Source organism: Castanea sativa, chromosome 4, assembly GCF_040712315.1.
Source record: "Castanea sativa cultivar Marrone di Chiusa Pesio chromosome 4, ASM4071231v1".
NCBI lineage: Eukaryota > Viridiplantae > Streptophyta > Magnoliopsida > Fagales > Fagaceae > Castanea > Castanea sativa.
The window spans coordinates 46,726,562-46,747,762 of record NC_134016.1 but is presented as its reverse complement, the minus strand read 5'-3'; the positions used below and the strand labels follow the sequence as shown (position 1 = coordinate 46,747,762).

General features: G+C 36.4%; 3 protein-coding genes across 7 annotated transcripts; 2 read left to right on the top strand and 1 right to left on the bottom strand.

Moving 5' to 3' along the window:
• The first annotated feature begins 750 nt into the window (after window positions 1–750).
• Window positions 751–7,074, top strand: LOC142631073 (transcription factor GTE10-like). 4 transcript variants are annotated; one of them, XM_075805146.1, is made up of 11 exons: window positions 751–981; window positions 1,586–3,020; window positions 3,107–3,155; window positions 3,258–3,416; window positions 5,059–5,132; window positions 5,241–5,310; window positions 5,427–5,507; window positions 5,587–5,705; window positions 5,821–5,887; window positions 6,017–6,147; window positions 6,228–7,074. In XM_075805146.1, the coding sequence occupies exons 2-11, from the start codon at window positions 1,683–1,685 to the stop codon at window positions 6,501–6,503; spliced, it is 2,364 nt and encodes a 787-aa protein (XP_075661261.1). In that variant the 5' UTR covers window positions 751–981; window positions 1,586–1,682; the 3' UTR covers window positions 6,504–7,074. The 4 variants fall into 4 exon arrangements, with proteins under 4 accessions (XP_075661261.1, XP_075661260.1, XP_075661259.1 ...); XM_075805145.1 differs by having other exon boundaries at window positions 1,203–3,020; XM_075805144.1 differs by having other exon boundaries at window positions 751–3,020.
• A 1,738-nt stretch (window positions 7,075–8,812) lies between these two features.
• LOC142631289 (3-oxoacyl-[acyl-carrier-protein] reductase 4-like) lies at window positions 8,813–13,197 on the top strand. Of its 2 annotated transcripts, none has more exons than XM_075805425.1 (11): window positions 8,813–9,103; window positions 9,206–9,348; window positions 10,441–10,494; window positions 10,803–10,883; window positions 10,967–11,012; window positions 11,081–11,175; window positions 11,268–11,300; window positions 11,844–11,978; window positions 12,155–12,248; window positions 12,714–12,796; window positions 12,890–13,197. In XM_075805425.1, exons 1-11 carry the CDS (start codon window positions 8,944–8,946, stop codon window positions 12,920–12,922), a joined length of 957 nt encoding a protein of 318 aa, XP_075661540.1. In that variant the 5' UTR covers window positions 8,813–8,943; the 3' UTR covers window positions 12,923–13,197. The 2 variants fall into 2 exon arrangements, with proteins under 2 accessions (XP_075661540.1, XP_075661542.1); XM_075805427.1 differs by having other exon boundaries at window positions 8,830–9,073.
• A 771-nt stretch (window positions 13,198–13,968) lies between these two features.
• On the bottom strand, window positions 13,969–20,641 carry LOC142631288 (protein PLASTID TRANSCRIPTIONALLY ACTIVE 10). The gene is made up of 12 exons (XM_075805424.1): window positions 19,781–20,641; window positions 18,309–18,368; window positions 18,196–18,225; window positions 17,910–17,983; window positions 17,715–17,796; window positions 17,447–17,520; window positions 17,212–17,275; window positions 16,730–16,822; window positions 15,698–15,874; window positions 15,569–15,619; window positions 15,265–15,416; window positions 13,969–14,533 (listed from the first exon to the last, which is right to left on the bottom strand). The coding sequence occupies exons 1-12, from the start codon at window positions 20,534–20,536 to the stop codon at window positions 14,062–14,064; spliced, it is 2,085 nt and encodes a 694-aa protein (XP_075661539.1). The 5' UTR covers window positions 20,537–20,641; the 3' UTR covers window positions 13,969–14,061.
• Between the last annotated feature and the right edge of the window lie 560 nt (window positions 20,642–21,201).

Genomic DNA, 21,201 nt, shown 5'->3' with positions numbered 1-21,201 from the left:
TAAAATAAACAGTATCTAAACCGACCATGTATCTAATTTTGAGTAAGCTGTGGAGAAATTTACACTCTATTCGGCCTCATCCAAAAAAGCCCATTATCCCATTAAGCTTTCAACCACAAGAAACCCCAGAATGGGCTGGGCTTTCATCATTCTAGAAGGAAAAGTTTTTTTTTCCTTTTTGGGTTATAAGTAAAAAATAAAAAATAAAGATTATAAAGATTTTTTATTCACCGCCGTAATAATAATCTCTGAGCTGTCAAGTTGAAATCTAGCACGTGTGAACTGCGGACAACAGTAGATTCACTTGCCGCATTACGTGGCGGTAAAAAGTCAAGACCGACACATGTGGTCGGCAAAATCTCACCTTAACCTTATCACACTCTCAACTAAACGAAAAAACACTATACTCGCGTCCAAAACCACCACACGTGTCCTCCTCAACCCCAAAACCACACCGTGTCCCATAACATCGCGAGTACTATTTGTTTCCATACTCGAGCGCGTGTGTCTAAAATACCAATAATTAATTAATTCGCAGAGTTCTTAGTTTGAATTTTTTTTTTTAAATATTATTCAACACGATCCACACAGCACCGCCAGATCTGAATCTCACGTGCTAAAACAATGTCCTAATAGTAACCGTGCGATGCAATTTGATTGGGGAAATTAACGGTTAGGATCGATTTAATAGCGGCGGGCAATGAGGTCCCTGTGTGCCTATATATAGCGCACTAGCTTATTATTTATTTCACGCATTTTAGTTTCTTCTCTCTCCTCTCTCTCTCTCTCTAGCTTTCGCTTTCTCTTCGTGTTTTCGCTTTCAGCTTTTTGCGCTCTCGGAGGAGGCTGAAGAGAAGAAAAAAAATTGGGGGGGTGGGGGGTTTTTGGAATCTAGGGTTTCGGTGGTGGTGGTCGGCGGAAATTGGGAACGGCTGTTTTTGCTTGCGCGCGCGCGCGAGCGAGCGAGCGAGAGAGATCCAGGTTTTGAAAATTGGATTCTTTAGCGAAGCAAAATTATAGGGTTTTTTTTGTTTATTTGGTTGTGTGTGTTAAATCTTTTTGTGATTTTTTGTTCGCATTGTGTTTGTGCGGTTGGTGCAATTGAATTCGGATCTAGGGTTTACATTTTTGGGGTTCTAGGGTTTTGTTTTGATTCTTCATTTTTTTTTTTTGAAGTTTTGGATTTGTTGTTTTTGTTGTAGGTTTGGGATCGGGAGTTTCCAAAAGTGGAAAATTTTCTAGGGTTTTTGGGGGGGTTTGCATTGCTTGGATTGGGTCTGTGAAATTTGTCACGATTAGGGTTGTTTTGTTCCCAATCGTAATTTATCGTTTAGTGGATTATGAGATTGGTTTTGCTGGAGAATTGAAACACTATTATACAAAAAAAGAAAAAACAAGTTTAAAATTTGGCATACGATTATTTATTTTTTGAGCTCGAATGTTATTGAAGAGAACTGAACAAGTTGAGCTCTTTTGGGCTAAAGTTTTGTTTTTGAGATCATTTCTGAAGATAAAGGGAAATAACCCAATTGGGTAATGATGGGATTATCTTAAATTTGATTCGGGTTTTGGCATTATTTGGCAGATTTGGATATCTGGGAAGTTTCTGAAAAGATTTGTCTAAGGGGGGGGACATTGCTTATTGTCACAGTTGATATGTGCAGTTATTCGAGGTTTATCTTATGGCACCCACTGTTCCTATAGAGTTCATTGGACAGAAAGAATCGACCCAGTGTTCACATTTGCAAGTAATGGGGAAGTCAAGGAAGTACTCTAAAGGGCATTCCACTGGTTTTGTTCCGGATTACCGTCATGCCGTTGTTGAGACGATGGGTGAATCTGAAGGGTTTGGTCCCTCAGGACGTGTAAGTGTGGTTTCTGAGGATCCATATGCTCCTAAGAGGAAATGCATTAGCTTGAATGCGGATGGTTATGATAATTTTGGTATCCCCATGGAGGTTATGTCTATATCAAAGATGTCGCGGACTGAAAGGAAGGAATTAGAGTTTAGGTTGAAAGTGGAACTCGAACAGATCCGGGTTCTTCAGAGAAAAGTTGCTAGTATAAGTGCAAATCCTATTTTACTATCACCATCTAGTGATATCCGGAGCAGTTGTGACGGGCAAAAGAGGCCTCCACTAGATGTTTTTCAGAGGCCATCTGAAGTTGCAGCCCCACATGGCAAGAAACGGCCTCCTCCAGGACGTAATGGTTCCCGTATGAAAAAGAGTGCATCGGGGCGTTTTGAAACAGTGAAAGGGGCTGAACCAGCGAGCACTTCCAATGATGCCTTAATGGAAAGATGTAAGACATTGCTGGAGAGTATGATGGCACATCAGTTTGCTTGGGCATTTAATGAACCAGTTGATGTCGTTAAGTGGAACATTCCAGATTATTTCACTGTCATTAAGCATCCAATGGATTTGGGTACAATTAAGAGTAAGATGGCTTCAGGTGAATATACCAATTTAGCAGATTTTGCTGCAGATGTGCGGCTTACTTACTCGAATGCTGTGACTTACAACCCTTCCACAAATGATATTCATCATATGGCCAAAACACTAAGTAAATTTTTTGAAACAAGATGGAGAACTATTGAGAAGAAGCTTACAGTTAGGACTGATGAGAAATCACAGCCTTCATCAAAACCCATTCTAATAGAAAGTGAAACTACTACTCAAATTCCACCTGCTAAATCGAAGAAAACCCTGTCACAGAATGATGCTAGTGTTAAGTCAGAGCCTGCTAGGCAGATAATGACTGCTGAACAGAAGCAGGTAATGAGTGCTGAGGAGAAGCAGAAAGTGGGTGCAGATTTGCAGGCTTTGATGACAGAGTTGCCTGAAAATATTGTTGATTTCTTGAGACAACATAGTGATGAGCAAACTGATGAGGATGAGATTGAAATCGGTATTGATGAACTCAGTGATGATACCCTGTTCACACTAAGGAAGCTTTTAAATGACTACATGCTGGAGAAGCAGAAAAACCAGCAGAAAGCCGAACCTTCTGAAATGGAGGTATTTTTTTCTTTCTTTCCTGCTTGTATTCGTCTTATTTGTTTATGCAACTTTTATCTGATAGTTGTTTGCTTTGCTTGATGCAGCTTAATAATGAGTCAGGGATTAGCAATTCATCTACACAACCATGTAAAGGTTATTTATTATTTTTTTTCTCCATTCAACGTCATAACCGAACAACTTAAAATGTGTATCAGGCAATGGCTGTATTAATTCTAACTCCATTCATATTTTCAGGCAATGACCCAGTTGATGAGGATGTGGATATTGTTGGTGGTAATGATCCTCCTGTTTCAAGTTACCCTCCAGTAGAGATAGAGAAAGATGCAGCAAATAGAAACAGTAAATGCAGTAGTTCAAGTAGCTCCAGTAGCGATTCAGGCTCTTCATCCAGTGGTTCGTGCTTCTGTGTACTGTTCATTTTTTTTTTGGTTTCACAATTTGCTTTCAATTTACTGAAATTTGGGGAGTGGAGTGAAGGATTTCCCTGTAAGCTCATTTTAGATCAGTTCTCGTTTGAGAGACACATATTTGAAGATATTATGTACTCTATAGCTTTTATACACACTTTGAAACATATTTTTCTCTTGCCAAATTTGAGATTTGCAACCCCCTCCCAAAATCTCTCTCTCTCTCACTCCCCCCCCCCCCCCCCCTTTGCAAAAAAAAAGCTGGAAACCATTCCTTTACCTAAAGAAAGAAACATATGGTTTTCTTCGGAGTTCGTATAAACATTTCCTATTGTGCCTAAGTCTGTTTTCCACCTTATCAAATATATTTAGTTACTGTTAAATTGGGAGTTCATATCTTCATTATGCTACTGATACTTTAGTCAAAACAAACCCCTAATGTGCTATTTATATATATTAATTCTGTAATGCTAGAATAAGTCATAATTAAAAAATACTATGATGTATATATATTTTTCTAATTTTTTTAAGAGCTGTTATCATTTTTTAAACTCTAATGTCTAGTTTGATCTATCATATAATAAAATTCATCCATTATCATGCATCTCCATAGTGAAATTTTAAAAAAATTTAGTTTCAATATAAATTACCAAAGTAAATAAAAAAAAATTACGATGGAACCGATGAAGTTTTCAAAACCATAAATGAACAAAAACACTAACTGATATAAGACCAAAATTTTCAATGTAAAATGAAATCATGTAAAAGTTCATTATTTCTCTCAAATTCTTTTTTTAAGAGGACCACTGGGTTTTTTTTTTTTTTTTTATTTTAAAGGCGGGAGGGGTGGGGGGGAGTGTTGGCCCCCCAAGGTTGCAGGTAGTTCTGCCCCGGCTTAGTTCCCATAGAGCTTGGTTTTGTGGATCTTTAGGCCATGTAATGACTTTACTTATCAAAGAAAAGGCTTTACTTGTAGATTGAATATGGCCTGTAACTTTTCCCCTGAATGTAATGTGGTTATTGGCTTTTGTTTACTGGAAGCTCCTACAGAGGGTGCTTTGTCAGCAACTTTGTTGTTGAAGGTCCAGGGCCCGTTTGTTTTGAAATGAATGAATGATGTTTTATATACTATTTTAATGCACACACACTTCACATTTTAAGTTGAAATGCATTTGCATGCTGATGTGACTAGGTCCTAGTGGATATATTTTCAGGACCTAAAGATGTCTAGATGTTAACAGTGAATTTAATTCCTAAAACTTTTTGATGACTTTTTGACTTACAGGGTAGGCTGGGGGTGAAGCTAAGAATTTCCCTCTCTTAGGTTATGCTAATTTACACTTATTGAGCTCTTTAGAAGGGAATATATATATCAGGAATTAAATTTCTTAGCTGAGGAAGAGAGCATTGAATGGCCATTTATACTGGTAATGACATATATGTTTCAGCTGCTGCTCATCAACTCTCTTCCAAAGTGGGCTTATGAAAATTTATATAGGGCTTTATGTAATTGTGCTTGTAGTCGGAATGATTGTTTTATAACTTGTTACTATTTTAGTTTAACATGTGATGCTCCCTTTTTTTTTTCTTTTTTTTTTTTGAAATCTTGTATACTATCTTTTTTACAGATTCAGATTCAGGCACTTCTTCTGGAAGTGAACCTGATGCTGTTAAAGCTTCAGCTCCTGTTAGTGCTATTAAGGTATGTCATAATATCTTGGAAAAATTCATATGAGCATTCTGCTGATTGAAATGTTATCTCTCTCTCTCTCTCTCACATTGAGAATTTTTCTCATATCTTCTGTGGCAGGAAAACTTGGGTTCTGGATCAAATCTATATCAGAAAGAAAGTGATCCTGGTGATGCAGAAGTTGAAAACAGTGAGTCTTTAGGTTATATAGTAACATGGGATGTGCATCAATTATGACATGGCGGCATTTGTCTTCCCCTTAGAATAGTGAATGTGCTGAAGCTTGATGGCCTATTTCTTGTACAGATTCAATTGATGGGATGGGGCTAGTTGAGCAGGACTCCCAGTCCAAGCCAATTTCTGCTGAGGCAGATGGCCATCAGGATGGTAAGCATGAAATCATGAAGAAAACTATCTGCTGTTAGTTTTGGGGCATCATCTCACCCTTCATGCTGTAACATTATAGGGGAGAGTGCTCCATCTAAGAGGCAAGTCTCTCCCGACGACAAGGCTTATCGTGCAGCTCTGTTGAAGCGGCGATTTGTGGACACCATATTTAAAGCACAAGAAAAGGCACTTGAAAAGGTTGGTTGTTCCTATAGGATTGTTACCCTATATTAAGCTAGAAGCTAGATGTATGTTACAAACTGTCTTCCGTACTTTATTTTACTTGTAATTTACCGTGTGATACTGGGTTCAGGGTGAAAAGGTGGATCCCGAAAAACTCCGATTAGAGAGAGAGGAACTTGAAAGGCGGCAGAAAGAAGGTCAGCATCTACTTATCTTGAAGCCTCACTTCTGTGTGATCAATGTGCATTTTTGTATGCCTTGAGCCTATCCTAATCAGTTACTAAGGCATAATAGATATTGATTTTTGCTTTGTATTCTGTCATTAGAAAAAGCACGGTTGCAAGCAGAGGCCAAGGCTGCTGAAGAGTTTCGAAGGAAAGCTGAAGCAGAAGCTGCAGCTGAGGCCAAAAGGAAGAGGGAGCTGGACAGGGAAGCTGCACGTCAGGCATTGTTAAAGGTAAGATGTACAGCCCATGTGGTAGAAGTGAACTACAACCTTTTCTTGAATGCTATTAGAAAATTACTGGCTTTTTGCAGATGGAGAAGACTGTTGAAATCAATGAGAACAGTCATTTTTTGGAATCTCTAGAAATGCTTAGGACTTCACATAATGAAGATGCACCAAGTCTTAGAGAAGAGACAATCTTAGACGTGTCTCAAGATGAGTATAACTTCAAACTGCTGGGGAATAACCCTCTGGAACAACTTGGACTTTATATGAAGGTGGATGATGAGGATGATGAAGAAGAAGTTGAACTGCCCAAGAGTGCTCCAGAACCAGCAGATGATGTTGAGGAAGGAGAAATTGATTAATCAAACTAATTTCTTTAAATAGTGGTACCAATTGAGGAGCAAGAATTGAAAATGGTGATCTTGTGGAACATTGGCCATGCACCTTGGATCTCCATTTACATTGTTTTGGCTTAAGGGCCAATTTGATTGTGTGCTTCAAGATGAAACAGAAGAAGCATGATCAACAACCATGGGTTTGGAATGGGGTTTGGGTTTGGGTTCTTTAAGATAAATTTTTGGTTTTGGAATTGGGATTGGGATGAGGTGTGAATTATTGGAATATGATTACTTTGTCACCCATGGTGGGATGTGCTGTGGGTTTTTGATGGAAGAGATGTATCAATCAGGATATTCAATTTTTGTTTGTAAAAATGAAATTCATATATGTAGTTAGTGGTGTTAAATTTTAGTGAAGGTAGAGCCGTAGAGGTCCAGTTCCAATTGTAAAATGTTCAAAAGCTGAGACAAATGGCATTTTGTTTTGTTTTTTTTTGTTTTTTTAATTTCTTCCTTAAATAGCCCGAGCATTTTTGGCTGGGAATCCAAAGAGGGGTGGAGTTGGAGGAGACGGGAAGGGGGGTTTATACAGAACCAGGCTCCTTGTGGACGCTTTGTACCAATTCATAATTGCCTATTGAAGAGTGCTCAAGTTGAATTGAAGAAAAACCTAAACATTTGATGTCTTGCTTCTGATGCTTCTATCAAATGTCTTACGCTTAAGACTCGTCTTATAGCGTAATGCTATAATTGGTACTTTCTTATGTTTCTAATAGAAGTGTCTTGAGTTTAAATCCCTCAACTATCAAATTATTCCTAAAATCAAGGATGTCAAAATTGAGATTTTACGTAGAATTGTTAAAGGTAGGTGAGATTATAAATCGTAGGATTGGATCATAAATTGTGAGATTCTACATATTTTCAGATTTAAAGTAAAAACACATTGATAATGAATTTGTATGTTAAATATTCTCATAAATTATAAATTCATCTATAAAAAAATTAAGATTTGCATCATATGATGTAATTTGCATGTCATACATCGCTAAGTTTATAACGAAACAAATATATTTAAATTTTGATTCAATGTATCTAAAAATGTTTAGTTAGCAACCAAATACCAAAATATTTATAAAAACATAGAAAAAATATTTTTCAAGTTCTAAGTTTCAAATTTGAAATCCAAAATAAGTTAGCAAATGAAAACTAGCTAACTACATTATGAAATCCCAAAGTAAGATGAATATTAAGGTGAAGTGGACATTTAATTATTCCTATTCTAAGGTTTTTATAACCACCGTCTTAATTTCCTAATCATCATCATCATTCATTTCATCATCTATGTAGATATTATATATTTGTACACTAGAGTTGCAAAAGACACAAAGATACAATTTCACACTCAACTATTCAAGTTATACCACTCAACAACAATTAAAGAGCATGCTCAAAAAAATCAATCAATCAATATACAAATCTAAGCATAACTGATAAAATTATATATAAAAAAATATTTTAATAATAGTAGAACACAAATTAGCATATTAATCAAACAAATTTAACAATATTATAGCTTAAAAAACAGCAAAGCCAATATCAAATTCTTCATTTAGAAATGATGAAGCATTTCTTCATTTTGAAAACAAGTGAACTAGAAACTAGAAAACATTTGCTTAGGTTAACAAAATTTTATAAAAATTAAATTAAAAGTCATACCATCACAACATGAAAAAAAAAAACCCTTAAAACTTCATCAAAACAAAAAAATTATCCCAAAACAAAAAAGCAAAAATTTATGTTTTTGGTAGAATCAGTAGGATCCCATAGGATCCTACACGATTCTACAATTTGTACAACCCTAGTGCGATCCTAAACGTTTTGGTCAGGTGGGATCGTAAAATCTTGCGATCTTACTATTTAGATCGCGATTTTGACAACCATGCTTAAAATAGAATAAGTAAAAGAGAGAGAGAGAGAAGTGTTACAAAGAGATGTATAATTAAAGACTAGTAAATGAATAAAATGTCTAAATTTAAAATAAAAAATAGATGTTTAAGTAGGAGATTGGGTTCGGATTGGGGAAAAAAGTTTGTTTCTATTTGTCTGTATAGAAAATGAGTCAAGCTCAAGTCCAATGTTATTCTTTTTTTTTTCTTTTTTTTTTGCTAAACAAGTCCAATGCTATTCTTGATGCATAAACAAGTCGAGCTTAAATTTAATAAGATAATAAACTCGAGAATAAGATTGCTCATTAAAAAAGAATAAATTAATCAAAAATAAAAGCTAATCAACCAATAAGCTTAGAATACATGTAAAATCGAGTTCATAACATGAGCTCAAGCACGACTTGTATTCAAAAGAAAAAGAAAAAGAAAAACTTGCCTGCACTGTGAGCAACTCTCTCTCTCTCTCTCTCTCTCTCTCTCTCTCTCTGGCGACTATACTTGGCTTTCTCAGATTCTCAATGGCGGCCACTTTTTCCATGGCCTTCAACTCCACGGCGAAACTATCTTCCTCCTCCGTCCGCCGATTCTCTCACCTCCGTAGCCTCCGGCCTCCACTCTCCGCCTCTCTCCGATCGCCTCATATCCTCCGTACCTTCCCATTCGCGACAACTTCCTCTGGTCTTACACTGTTTTGAATTTCCGTGTGTCGCAAACTCAATTGCTCTATTATTATAACTGTGTACGCCTCAATTGCTGATAAGGTTTTGGTAAAATTCGCAGGTGTTAGAGCTCAGGTTGCGGCGGTGGAGGAATCGAGTGTAGGTGTTGAACGGAATGTGGAATCTCCGGTTGTTATTGTCACCGGAGCTTCTAGAGGTATCGGCAAGGCCATTGCTTTGTCTCTTGGAAAAGCTCCTTGTAAGGTCTCTCTCTCTCTCTCTCTGAGAAACCTCAACTACTGAAACATATTTCATCTCTGATTCTAAACATGTATCATTTTTTTGGCATAGATAAAGTGTAAATGTGTGTGGATTCAGTGGAAGAAAGTATAATTACTGGTAAAGTTTGAGTTTTGATTTTTATGCAATACAAAGTTTGGAAGCATGTTAGAAAAAAAGGTCTCTCTCACTATCTAATATTATGTTAGAATTTGTTGTTGGAATTGGGATTGAGACAGAAAAGAGAAAACGAATTTATGTAGAAAGCCTTAGAAGTTAAGTCTTTACAACTTTATAATAGAATTGTGTGTTACAATGAGTCCATTGGGGTATATAATTTTAAAACTATTATTTTAATTATAAATATGTTTTTAAATAAACATAAAATTTGAATATAAATAATATATATATATATAGCTAAATGTATTAATCAATTAATTGCGGTATCCCACCATGTCGTGTCCTAATTTTTTAAGAATTAACATGTCACCGTGTCTTGTCTCGTGTTAGTGTCAATATCCATAGAATAGGACTAAACCTAGGCTGCTAATCATAGGGTCATTTTACCTGCACTACAAGCAGCTCTTAGTATACTGAATCTAGACCAATTAGAATGGGTTTGGACGTTGGGCTTTGATATGTCTAACACATGTTCTTTAGAAAAGTAAGGTAGGTGATTTTATGTGGATTACGTTTAATTACTGGATTTTATGCTTTTATCACATCTTTGAGTTACACTGTTGCATGCCAAGAAGCATAAACATGGGAATTCCATCATCATCGTATGTTGATTTATTTTATCTGAATAGAGCATATGAAATGATGAGAATGCTTCATGTATTGCTTTATTCTAATTGGTAAGCATGTCCATTTGTTTGAATATTATGCTTCTAAAGCTTCAATCTGAACAAGGTACTTGGTATCTCAAATGTGTTTGGCTTTCAGATTGTTACTACTAGCTAGTTATAATAAAGGTTGGGTTTATGGGTGAAGGTGGTCAATCATGCTCATTGTCAAGCTTTATAAGAGTTGTAGTGGTGAATATCTCTTGTACGTTTCAATTCCATCATGTTGCAGGTCCTCGTAAACTATTCAAGGTCATCAAAGGAGGCTGAAGAAGTTTCAAAGGAGGTGTGCTCTCTTTTTCTGTTTCTGTTTGTGTTTCTCTTTCGTTCTTTGTGTGTCTATATGTATATATTTCTTGGTTTTCTGTCTCAATCTTTGATTGCTTATAAGTTCCAGCCAACCTTGGTTTGTGGCTGTGTGTACTTACTGCTGCTTCAGTAATCTGGATATGCTAGATTATCAACTGTTCCATTATATCATTCTTTAATAATAAAATTGTGCTTATAAATAATAAGTGGCTACACCACTACACCAAGTTGTTACTCAGTCATGAGATTTCACAAGAGAGTGAATGCTTTTGTCTTTTCTTGCAGATAGTGGCATGTGGTGGTCAGGCTCTTACTTTTGGGGCCGATGTTTCAAAAGAAGAAGATGTGGAATCGATGATTAAAACTGTAAGAAAATGCACTTTACAGTGATGGAAATGCCTTTCAATGACTGTTTGCATTGCAATGTCACTCAACTCTCATATTTACAGGCGGTTGATGCTTGGGGAACAGTTGATGTCTTGATAAATAATGCAGGTTAATATTATTTCACCTATTCTTTTCTTTTTTGGTAATTTCCACCAATTGTTTGGCAAATCTTTCAGGTATAACACGAGATGGATTATTGATGAGAATGAAAAAATCCCAATGGCAGGAGGTTATTGATCTGAATCTTACTGGTGTATTTCTCTGCACACAGGTGTGTATTCAGGAGACTGATTATCTAGTGTTTTTGTGTTTTCAAGCTTGGTTCTGTGTTTTTTTGACCTACATTGTTAATACTTTTTGCAGGCTGCCACCAAAATTATGATGAAAAAGAAAAAGGTATTCATCATCTGCGCTTTCGTTTTTGACAATAGAGACAAATGATCTTAACAAATGAATTGGCACAATGTAACACCAATAGGGTGTCACAACTTCATAATATTCTGAAATGGTACAATTGTAACACAGAAAGTACACCTGTAGATTCAATATGTATAGATCAAGTTGTAGTGGGGATAATGGTGGAATCGGGTCCTTCAGTGGGATGATGGAGCTAGATATGGTCATAGCCCTTAAGCCAAGCATTTGTAAGGTACCTCATAACTGTGAATAGGTAAAAACAAAATAACAAAAGGCTAATCTTTGTTTACACATTTCAACAACAAACACTGAAGAAGAAAAAACCAAGACTAAAAGCCTCATCTGGTGATTCATGCATTTAAATTAGGCTTCAGCTCAATCAATATAGTTTTGACTTCTCTTGTTGACAAATGCAGTCGAAATTTAATTGTCTGAGTAATTATACTTTTTACTTGAAATTATATGTCCAGGTCATTCTTCTTTTGCTTCTACATCCTTTGCATTCTGCTCTTTGTTTTTCAGGGAAGAATAATCAATATAGCATCTGTTGTTGGTCTGGTTGGCAATGCTGGACAAGCTAACTACAGTGCCGCAAAAGCTGGAGTAATTGGGTTTACAAAGAGTGTTGCAAAGGAATATGCAAGCAGGAATATCAATGTAAGTATCTAGGATGAATACCTTTATTTTTGAGTTACAAGATATACTCCAACATACTTCCAATGCTACTTCCTGTGCTATTCAAGTATAATTTATTCTTTTAGTTAGCATTTATTCACAGGTTTATGCTGCGTCCACTTGATTATTGCAACGAAAAAAAAATTCTCTCTCTGTAGGTTAATGCTGTGGCTCCTGGGTTTATTTCCTCTGATATGACTGCCAAGCTTGGAGAAGATATAGAGAAGAAAATTTTGGAGACCATCCCCTTAGGTGAGAAGAAAAGATAACTTCTTAAGGTTAATGGTGGTGTCGCTTTATCATTAAAATTTCATATATCACTACTTTTGTTTGAGCTTTATTATGAAATCTATTGTAATTAAGAATTATTTATGATAGAAAAATTATAAGCAATGGAACAACTATGATGTGATTTCATTGATAAAGCCTGTAGCTCATACCCTTCAGATTTGCCCCAGTCATCCATTGATTTTAGTTCAGTCAGTTGGCAAATTTTAACATGGAGGTTCAATTAATACTACAGAAGAATTTCCTTTTCTTTTCTTTTTTTTGGGGGGGGGGGGGGGGGGGGGTGTCAGGATAAGAGTTTCACATGTTTCTGCTGTTCTGCATTTGTTCCAGTGGTATAAACTAAGTGATAGTTGAAGCAAGATCCTATAAGATGATTGTGCTTTGTTGATTTTACGATCTTATCTAAATTTTTAACTGTCCTTGCAGGGCGATATGGCCAACCTGAAGAAGTTGCAGGACTAGTGGAATTCCTGGCGCTTAATCCAGCTGCCAGTTACATTACTGGGCAGGTATTGTTTAGCAAATGATATTTTCTCTCTTGGCCACCATTTAATATTTTACTTCTCTGTAGGGGTTCTAAAGCTTGTATTGCTTTATTGCAGGTCTTTACCATTGATGGAGGCATGGTGATGTAGACAGCTTTGTCCCAAGACCCTTTGCCCAGCTTCATCTTACAGGAAAACTTACTGAAAAGGATTTTGATCAATTTTCATTATATATATAGTTTTAGGTTGTAGCAGTAATTATTAAGCAGAAACAACAAGGTTTTGTGTTTGAATAATTTAAGTATAGAAAATGTTGATTTTTAGCCCTAGCCCCTAATTAAGGTTGGTACTTAATACCTGTGTTCAATCATGCTTCTGTCACAATAATCAATCTGAAGAGGTAGATGCCTATGATTAGTATTAAATGTGTTTTGTTACAATTGCATGATATGAGCAATAATCATCTCATCCATTATATGCAAAGGGCCTCTCAGAACAAGTGGATCTCACAAATGCGTGAGGCTCACATTGTAAAAGGCATGCATGCAGCAAATACCTCACATGCATTGAATTGGTGGACCAAGACCAACACCTGTTTGTAAATTTTTCTTATTTGCAAGCCCATGAGAGCATTTACCTGTTTGGATTGAGCCTTCAAGGATTGATAGTGATGGGTCGGACTCACCAGCACAAAAAATTCCAAGGATTAAAGTTTTAAGCTTGCAATGTCATGCAGAAGCTAAGATTTACAAGATTGTTGTGATTCACTTAAATCTGAATAAATGAAATTAGGCCTTCCTGAATTTCAGTTCGGTTCATTGATGTAGGGTAAGATGGATACAGTTTTTAAACTTGAAACTTAAAGAATACAAATAAATTTGCAATTTTTAAAGAACTGTCAGACACGATATATATTTGTACTTATCAATAGCAAAGACAATTAGAAAATACTTTTGACTTACAACTTGTCTTCTTTTTTATCTTTTTCTTTTTTAGGTAAATATGGGGAGGCGGTTGGTGGGGTTTGAACCCCAGTGCTCAGGCGCCACAAGAGGTGTTGGAATCACTGGGGCATCCCTTGGAAACCCAACTAAGCTAACAACTTAAAAGAACCTAAGTTATACCCTAGAAGAAGCATCTCTTTACAACTTCACATAATATTCAAGACCATCTCCCCAAAAGGAAAAACAAGAGCATTTCTCAATACCGTAAATGGGTTTCCTCTCATTAACAATTTATATAAACAACTGTACAGAAAACCATGCTCTAATACTCGCTTATACCATGAACTAGTCCTCAAATATACCCTCATCTGACATTCTGGAAGATTCAGTCCCATTAACATGGGGTTGGTTTGAATCATCAACATTATAGTTTCGTAAAATGCTGAACAAATCATAGTCGTCGTCGTCATCGTCGTCATCCTCGTCATCATCATCATCCTTATCCTCATCCTCATCCTGGTCTCTTTTTGAATCTTCACGATCAGCTTGTTTTTGTGCCTGTTCCTCAGCTTCTCTTTTCATCTTCTGCTTGATGCAATCATCATATGACATTTCATACCAGACAACGCCGTTACCCACAATAGATTTGTTGTGGGCATCTGTCATCCGCTCTTGCTTACTCTCCTCTGAGTTCTTGGGCTCTCCCCAGTAGTCATATCGATATAGAGGGTTTGAAGGGTCATATTTATCCTTCCCAAAGAAACTGGCATCTTTATACCTTCCTGGCTCTTCCAATGGTAGACCAAGAGCTTGACGGCTGCCAAAGAAAAAAACAGTACAGCTTTCAGTAAGTAAAAGGAGTATATAAAAGGGACAGCTAAAGCAAATCAGCAACAGAAGGTAGTGAATATCATGTAAATGCAAAGCAAGATACATTTTAGGACTCTTTAGTCTGAAAATGTTCACTGATACTGCATTGCAGGATTCTCTAAATATATTTGATCCAAAATGTAAAATAGAAATCCACCTTCTGTGAACTAAATGCATGCCTCTAAACCTAGTTGCGCTGCTTAAATTAAGTTTATTTAAGTGACCATCACAGGGCTCAGGGCTATCTAAATTCTAAACTTAGTCTGATCTAACATAAGCACGAGATCAGTCTAACAATTAGCTTGATATCTCTGCAGTTGCACAATTAAATATAAGGAGTGGAAACTCAAATCACCATATATCAATGCTTCATCTATATTATATAAATCCAATTATAATGCTGGTAAACGAACTTTATTCCAGGAACAAACTGTGTAAAAGGTACGTGTCAGCATCACTTACTTTTCTCTATGGAAAAGTTGACTACCTTAATTATGCAGACCAGCTTACCCACAATTCAGTATATATGAAATTGGAAATCTCAAGTGTATGATGGTCAAATTGAAATAAAATGCTTTATTTGCAGGCACCATAATGGAGAGAACCCAATAGGAGAGGTCAATAAGATTGTGAGAGATCTAATATCAAGTATTAATATAATAATGCCAATGGGAATACCAGCTGATGTCTCTAATCAAAGCTTCCCTTTCTTCAAATGATCGACGCCAATGTAATAAGTCATACTCATCCATTTCAATATTTCGTCTCAGCTTGTCAATTTTGTATTTCTCTCCTCTTTCCTCTGCTTCCCTTCTTAGTTTATTATGGTGCTGTATCCACAAGAACAGGAAACGGAAAGGACCATCTCAAATTTCAAAGCAATGGATAATCAAGCAACATGAAAAGAAATATAAATATCGAATAGTTGAGGTAATTTAACATTTTGACCAAGAAACATGTAAAACTTAAGGGAATGGCTAACCTGACGCTCAGCAAAGGCAGGCTCCAAGTCAAGTTCTTTAACGCTTGTTTTCTGCCAATTAATATACATAAAAAGCAGGTGAATGCAACAGCATACAAGTCAATACAATGACTGGAGAAAAGTGCTCACCAGAATCACTTTTGGCAGTAAAGCTTTCTTATAATAAGCTTTGGTGTGTATGACACTGTTTTCCTCATCAAAATCCTCATCATCGGTTAACTCTGATAATTTTTTGCCTTTGTATTTCTCAGGATTAGCCTCCAAATCATCCAAAATCATCTGCTCAGCATTATGTATCTGCCACAACTGCATAAAAAAAATAAAAATAAAAAATTGAAAGTCCACAGTGATGACCATGACAATGGTAAATATTGATCATACACACAAAATTGTTCAAAGACGGCAGAAACTCAGTCATAACTTGCAACAAATCAAAGAATTTAAAAACTAAAGACACAAGAGAAAGGTCCACTAAGATAGTTTTTATATGTTTCTCTATAATGTACTCCATCGTTCTTTTTAGCCTTTAATGAACTAAGAGATTAGGGAGTTCATGCAACTGCATGTGCATATGAAATCAGCAGCAAACATCAAAAGGAAAGAGTCCCATGTGCTAGCAGGGAGATGTGGAGGGAGGAAATTTAAATGTATGATGCATTCACATACACTTACATAACTTTCTTACATGTCTAAATTCTAATAGAGAAAGGAGAAAATATAACATGAAATTATGTATATGTACATCCACAATTTCTCAATTCTACTGACACAGAAAAATTTCCTTAGGATGTGATAGGCAACCAGCTCCTGGTGCAGTCATAATGTACACATGTATGAATATGCATTTCAGTGAGGCTTGCCATAAAAATGTAACATATTATGTGTAGAGAAGTGTTACGTCCACAACATTTTCACAACAAATCATAAGTGGTTAGTTGTTATTGGTTATAATTTGAATCTACCATTGAAATGACTTTTTTGCCCCACCAATAACAACCTGCCACTCAGGATTTGTTGTGAAAGTGTTGTGAAAATGTTGTGGACATAACATTTCTCTTATATATATACATATGCCCCTTTGCTTCAATTAAAAACAAATGAATAACAACGTTGATAATATAGTGACTTCTCAAACAAAGAATTCCTTGCAAAAAAACATACCTTATCAACATAAGGGTGATCTGACAACAAAGGTTCCTCTTCCGGTTTGCTTCCTGGATCTTTTCTAGGAACTGGAGGTCTTCCACAATCACGCTGCAAATGGAGACATTCAAAATCAAAAGCATAAGGATGGTTGAAAAAATACAAATTTTAAGAACAAACAATCTTAAAGCAGATTGCACATGCAGGAAATTGATTGCTCCACTTCCTCTATAAAATGTATCCAAAACTGACAAGTTTGGAACAATAGAAACCTTCCCCATTGCCTCTTAAATAAACCAATGAGCTAGGAGGGCAAAGCCCACCAACAGACTAATCTGGCCTCAAATACTCAGAAGATTTGTGTAATCTTAGGTTTTAATTTTTAGCAGTCTCTTGGAAACCACCCATGTACTTGAGTAAAGATATGATAAACTTATTATGGACATATCAAAGGTAGAAAAATAGAGATAGTGGTACTATATAAAAGGAAAGGTACAAACCCGTAATTCATCTAGATTAGTATCATCACGATGAAATATAGGTGGATAGTCAAATCTGTTAAAGCTGGAAGTATGGACACAAGTGTCAAAAATAAATGAGTGAGCAAATTAGGAGTTATAGACAGTATCAAATAAGATCATTAATTATCGTTAGACTGAATAGAGATTGACCTCAGTAATATTCTAAAATAGACTTGAAGGTGTGGAGAATAGTCAGAAGTACAGGATTACATACATCAGGTGATCTATATTTGGATCGACAAAACGCATTTCAATAGGAAATCGAAAGCGATAAGGATCTCGCTTTGCCTGCAAAAACAACGAGATGTACAATGAGAACCTTAGTGAAAAGGTCAATTTCTTATAATGACTTTGATCCCTGGATGCTGGATAAACAAAGGGAATCAATATTCAGAGATAATTGGTCCCAACTCCCAAAAACAAAAGGGGGGGGGGGGGGGGAGTGGGGAACTAGCCCAGTACTGATAGTCTTAAACACTCACCAGAATTTCAACTATGACATGCATACCAACTTTTATGTGATGGCGAATCCAATACCAATCATTACCTTTTATAGGGACCCACCTAAAACAAATCAAGACACATGAATTTACAAGTAAATTGCATTACTCATAGGTATGTATGATATATTTTACTAAAACATAACCATGAGGAAAACCAGCACAGGGAATTATTACCCATCATATACACCTCCAATGTCAACAAATGCTCCTTGATAAAGGTGCAAGGTAGTCACTTTCCCTGCACAAATCTGCATAGAAATTTTCCACAATGACTTTCCATACCATGAAATTGCATATAGCATCAAGTAGATGATATTTCTAGTATGAGGATGGTAGGGAGGACACACAAGTCCATATATGCATTATTGGGATGAGACCTATAAGTACAATTTCTAGTAGGAAGAGAGAGAGAGAGAGAGAGAGATTGCTCAAGGGAAAGAGAATGAGCAAAATAACTTACTTGTCCTGGATAATAAAAAGGAAGTTCATACTGCAGAAAACAAGGATCATAAATGTCATCATTTCTCCCAACCCAAATTAAACTAAACACAGAAAATTTGCAACCTATGTTACCATTCCTTCTTTGTAGTCCTTGCCTCTTTTCCTCCTACCAGGATGGAAATCTTGGTCATACTGTAAAGGCATTAAAAACATGCACATTAGTCTCCTGCATGGACAACTCAAACTTGTAGAAAATACAGTAGCAAAGTTAGTTGCTTCAAGTATTGCACATAAATTTAATATATATTGTTAAATTACCGATTCTCCCAAAAGCTTAAGTTGTTAGGAAATGATGAATTTAATCATTTAACCATAATCCTAAATTCCTCCTCACGTGTGGGCCTGAACTCCCCCTTAATAAGTGAGACCCAACATATGGGTTTTTGACATTTTAAATAGAAGGTAAAGTGGAGACAAGGATTGAACTCAAGACCAACTACTCTAATATTATGTTAAATTACAAATTCTCCCAAAACTTATGTTGTTAGGAGATGGTAAATTTAATCATAATTCTAATATATATCTTGAAAACTCTAAATCTGCATACGCCTAATTCTCTCAATCCGTCCAGTTGGACTAAAGATTTCAGCCAATTTTGTAGCCAACTAATCAGAAATTCAGAATATACTTATTTGACATACTTATCACAAAATGAATGAAGATTTTTTCATCAAATTCACAACCATATTTTTCAGCTGGACTCCATACAATAAACAAATTCAAGATCCTAAACTTATGGCAAACTTAAGCCAATTTGACAATATCAACCTCAATTAATAATCCCTAATTGTCATAAACTCCAAAATTCATAGTTTTTTTTTTTTTTTTTGGATGAAATATATCACTACCGCATATAAAACCCCCAAAGCTACCTTAAACATTAAAAAAATAATTACCCTTCTAATATTATTACAATCCCCACAGAAATGCCAACTTTACACTAAATTTTCTTCACATAATTCAAAATGAATAACTCAGTCCAACCCTGCTTACTAACAAACCATAAAACCATGCTAGCATGAAATGAATTACATCACCATAAACACACAAACATCACAATAAACATAAGCACTTAAACACAACAAAACAAGAAACACAACCAAAAGTTCCCATCTTTATAATTTTTCATTGGGGCAAAACTTAGGTACAATTCTTTAGATGCTATACCTTAAACTCCCATTAAATTTAACATATGGTTGCATTGACCAATAAATCACATGATTGAATTTAATTGTCTTTACACAAAAAAGGTGCCGCATTGACTAATTCAGCCACATAGTTGAATTTAATTGCGAACCTAAGCTACAGTAATTATACATAAGTTTTACCCTTTTCATTGTTTCCAATCTCACATTATCTTATGAATGAAGCTAGAGAGACTACAAAATTTTCCACACAAGCTTTACAAACTCGTATGTTACCAATCACTACAAAGTAATTTAGAAATTCATTTATCATGTTATCGAAGTGTCACCAATCACATTCATTTCCACGTCAGTGTTGTAAAGTCATAAAATTGAAAGTAGCATTAGAAATTTCCTTACCTTATAAGACTCTTCCTCCAACCTATCCTTGTTGGCCTCAACCCACTCCTTGTACTGCTTCAAAAACACCTTGTACCTGTCAAAACACACATCCTCAGCATCACTCACCATTTGTGCCTCCTCCAACTCCTCCAACCCAACTCTCCTCACACCCTCCAACTTATGACCTTCCCTTATGTACTCAAGCTCCTTCTTATCCACCTTCCAACCCCGCGGCGGCCAATCCCTCGGCACCACGTGTTGTGCAATCATTGGAGTAGCCCACAAAGTCTCCAAAGGCTCAGGTACCTCACCTTTAAAATCAAACTGTTTTCTATAATAATCATCCTCAGTGAGACCCATCTCCTCCATTTTCTTTTTCCGGTAACTGGGTTTGAGCATTTTGAAAGCTTCAATGGCTTCTGGGGATTGGAGAGGGACTTCTTCACCCTCGTTAAGGCTTAAACGAGCGAAACGGGCTTCTGGGGTTAGGATTTCTTCCCAAGGAGCCCAATCTCGCTCGACCCAGTTGCGAATTCGAGCTTCGTCTTCGGTTTCTTTGTCTTTGGGACCGTATTTTGAGAGGAAGGTCTCGTCTACAGGGAACTCGTCGGAGCTGAAGCAATGGGGGGTGGTGGTGGTGGAGAAATGAAGTTGAAGTGGGGTTTTGGAAAGGAAGAGAGGAGAGTGACATGGTTGGATATGGTGATGGGGTTTGGAAATGGGGTTTAGGGGTTTAGGGAAGGTGAAGAAATGAGGGGTTTGGAGGAGTTGCATTTGGACCTGGTAGAAGTGTTGTGTTGGGACGAATGAAGAGAGGGAGAGGGTGTGGAGAGTGGAAGCGTTTTTACATGAGTGGATAAAGAGTGTTTTTAAATTTTTTTTGTTACTATTGTTTGGAAGGTGGTGACCTCTTTTATAGTTTATATCCATTTAAAAAAAAAAAAAAACAGGTAAGTCCATATTATTACAGTAAATTTGTCTGGAATGCATCTTCCAAATTAGGTGGTAGCTCTTCTAACCACACATCAGTATCTGCAGCTACAACTGCTCTTCTAGCTAGGGAGTGGGCTAATCTATTACCCCTACGAACATGAATAAAATGGCATAAAAGCATACATTGACTAGCACACTGTATATCGAAAATAATATGCCCCAACTAGGACCTATTTAACTCAGGATGGTTGACAGCCGAAATAACCTTTAAAGAATCTCCTTCCACCTCAGCTTTAAAAAAGCTAATCTCCTGCGCGAAGGAAAGTGCTCCTCTCGCTACCAATGCCTCTACCATATCCATTGAACTAGGAAGGTTGATTTGCTAGCTGAGGGCCGCAATTATATTCCCCTCTGAATCTCGAATGACAACGCCAAGACCTGCCCGACCCAAATTCTCAAAAACTGCTCTGTCGAAGTTGATTTTAAATAAGCCTAAAGGAGGTGGC

Coding starts and splice junctions, on each gene's coding strand:
- LOC142631289 (XM_075805425.1), top strand. CDS start 8,944: ATGGCGGCCACTTTTTCCATGGCCTTCAACTCCACGGCGAAACTATCT. Junction 11,013..11,080: donor TGTCTTGATAAATAATGCAG/GTTAATATTATT, acceptor CAAATCTTTCAG/GTATAACACGAGATGGATTA. Junction 11,979..12,154: donor ATGCAAGCAGGAATATCAAT/GTAAGTATCTAG, acceptor CTCTCTCTGTAG/GTTAATGCTGTGGCTCCTGG.
- LOC142631073 (XM_075805146.1), top strand. CDS start 1,683: ATGGCACCCACTGTTCCTATAGAGTTCATTGGACAGAAAGAATCGACC. Junction 3,021..3,106: donor CCGAACCTTCTGAAATGGAG/GTATTTTTTTCT, acceptor TGCTTGATGCAG/CTTAATAATGAGTCAGGGAT. Junction 3,156..3,257: donor ATCTACACAACCATGTAAAG/GTTATTTATTAT, acceptor TCATATTTTCAG/GCAATGACCCAGTTGATGAG.
- LOC142631288 (XM_075805424.1), bottom strand. CDS start 20,536: ATGCAACTCCTCCAAACCCCTCATTTCTTCACCTTCCCTAAACCCCTA. Junction 18,369..19,780: donor TGGAGGAAGAGTCTTATAAG/GTAAGGAAATTT, acceptor ATGCCTTTACAG/TATGACCAAGATTTCCATCC. Junction 14,534..15,264: donor TTGATTAGAGACATCAGCTG/GTATTCCCATTG, acceptor TTTCTTTGGCAG/CCGTCAAGCTCTTGGTCTAC.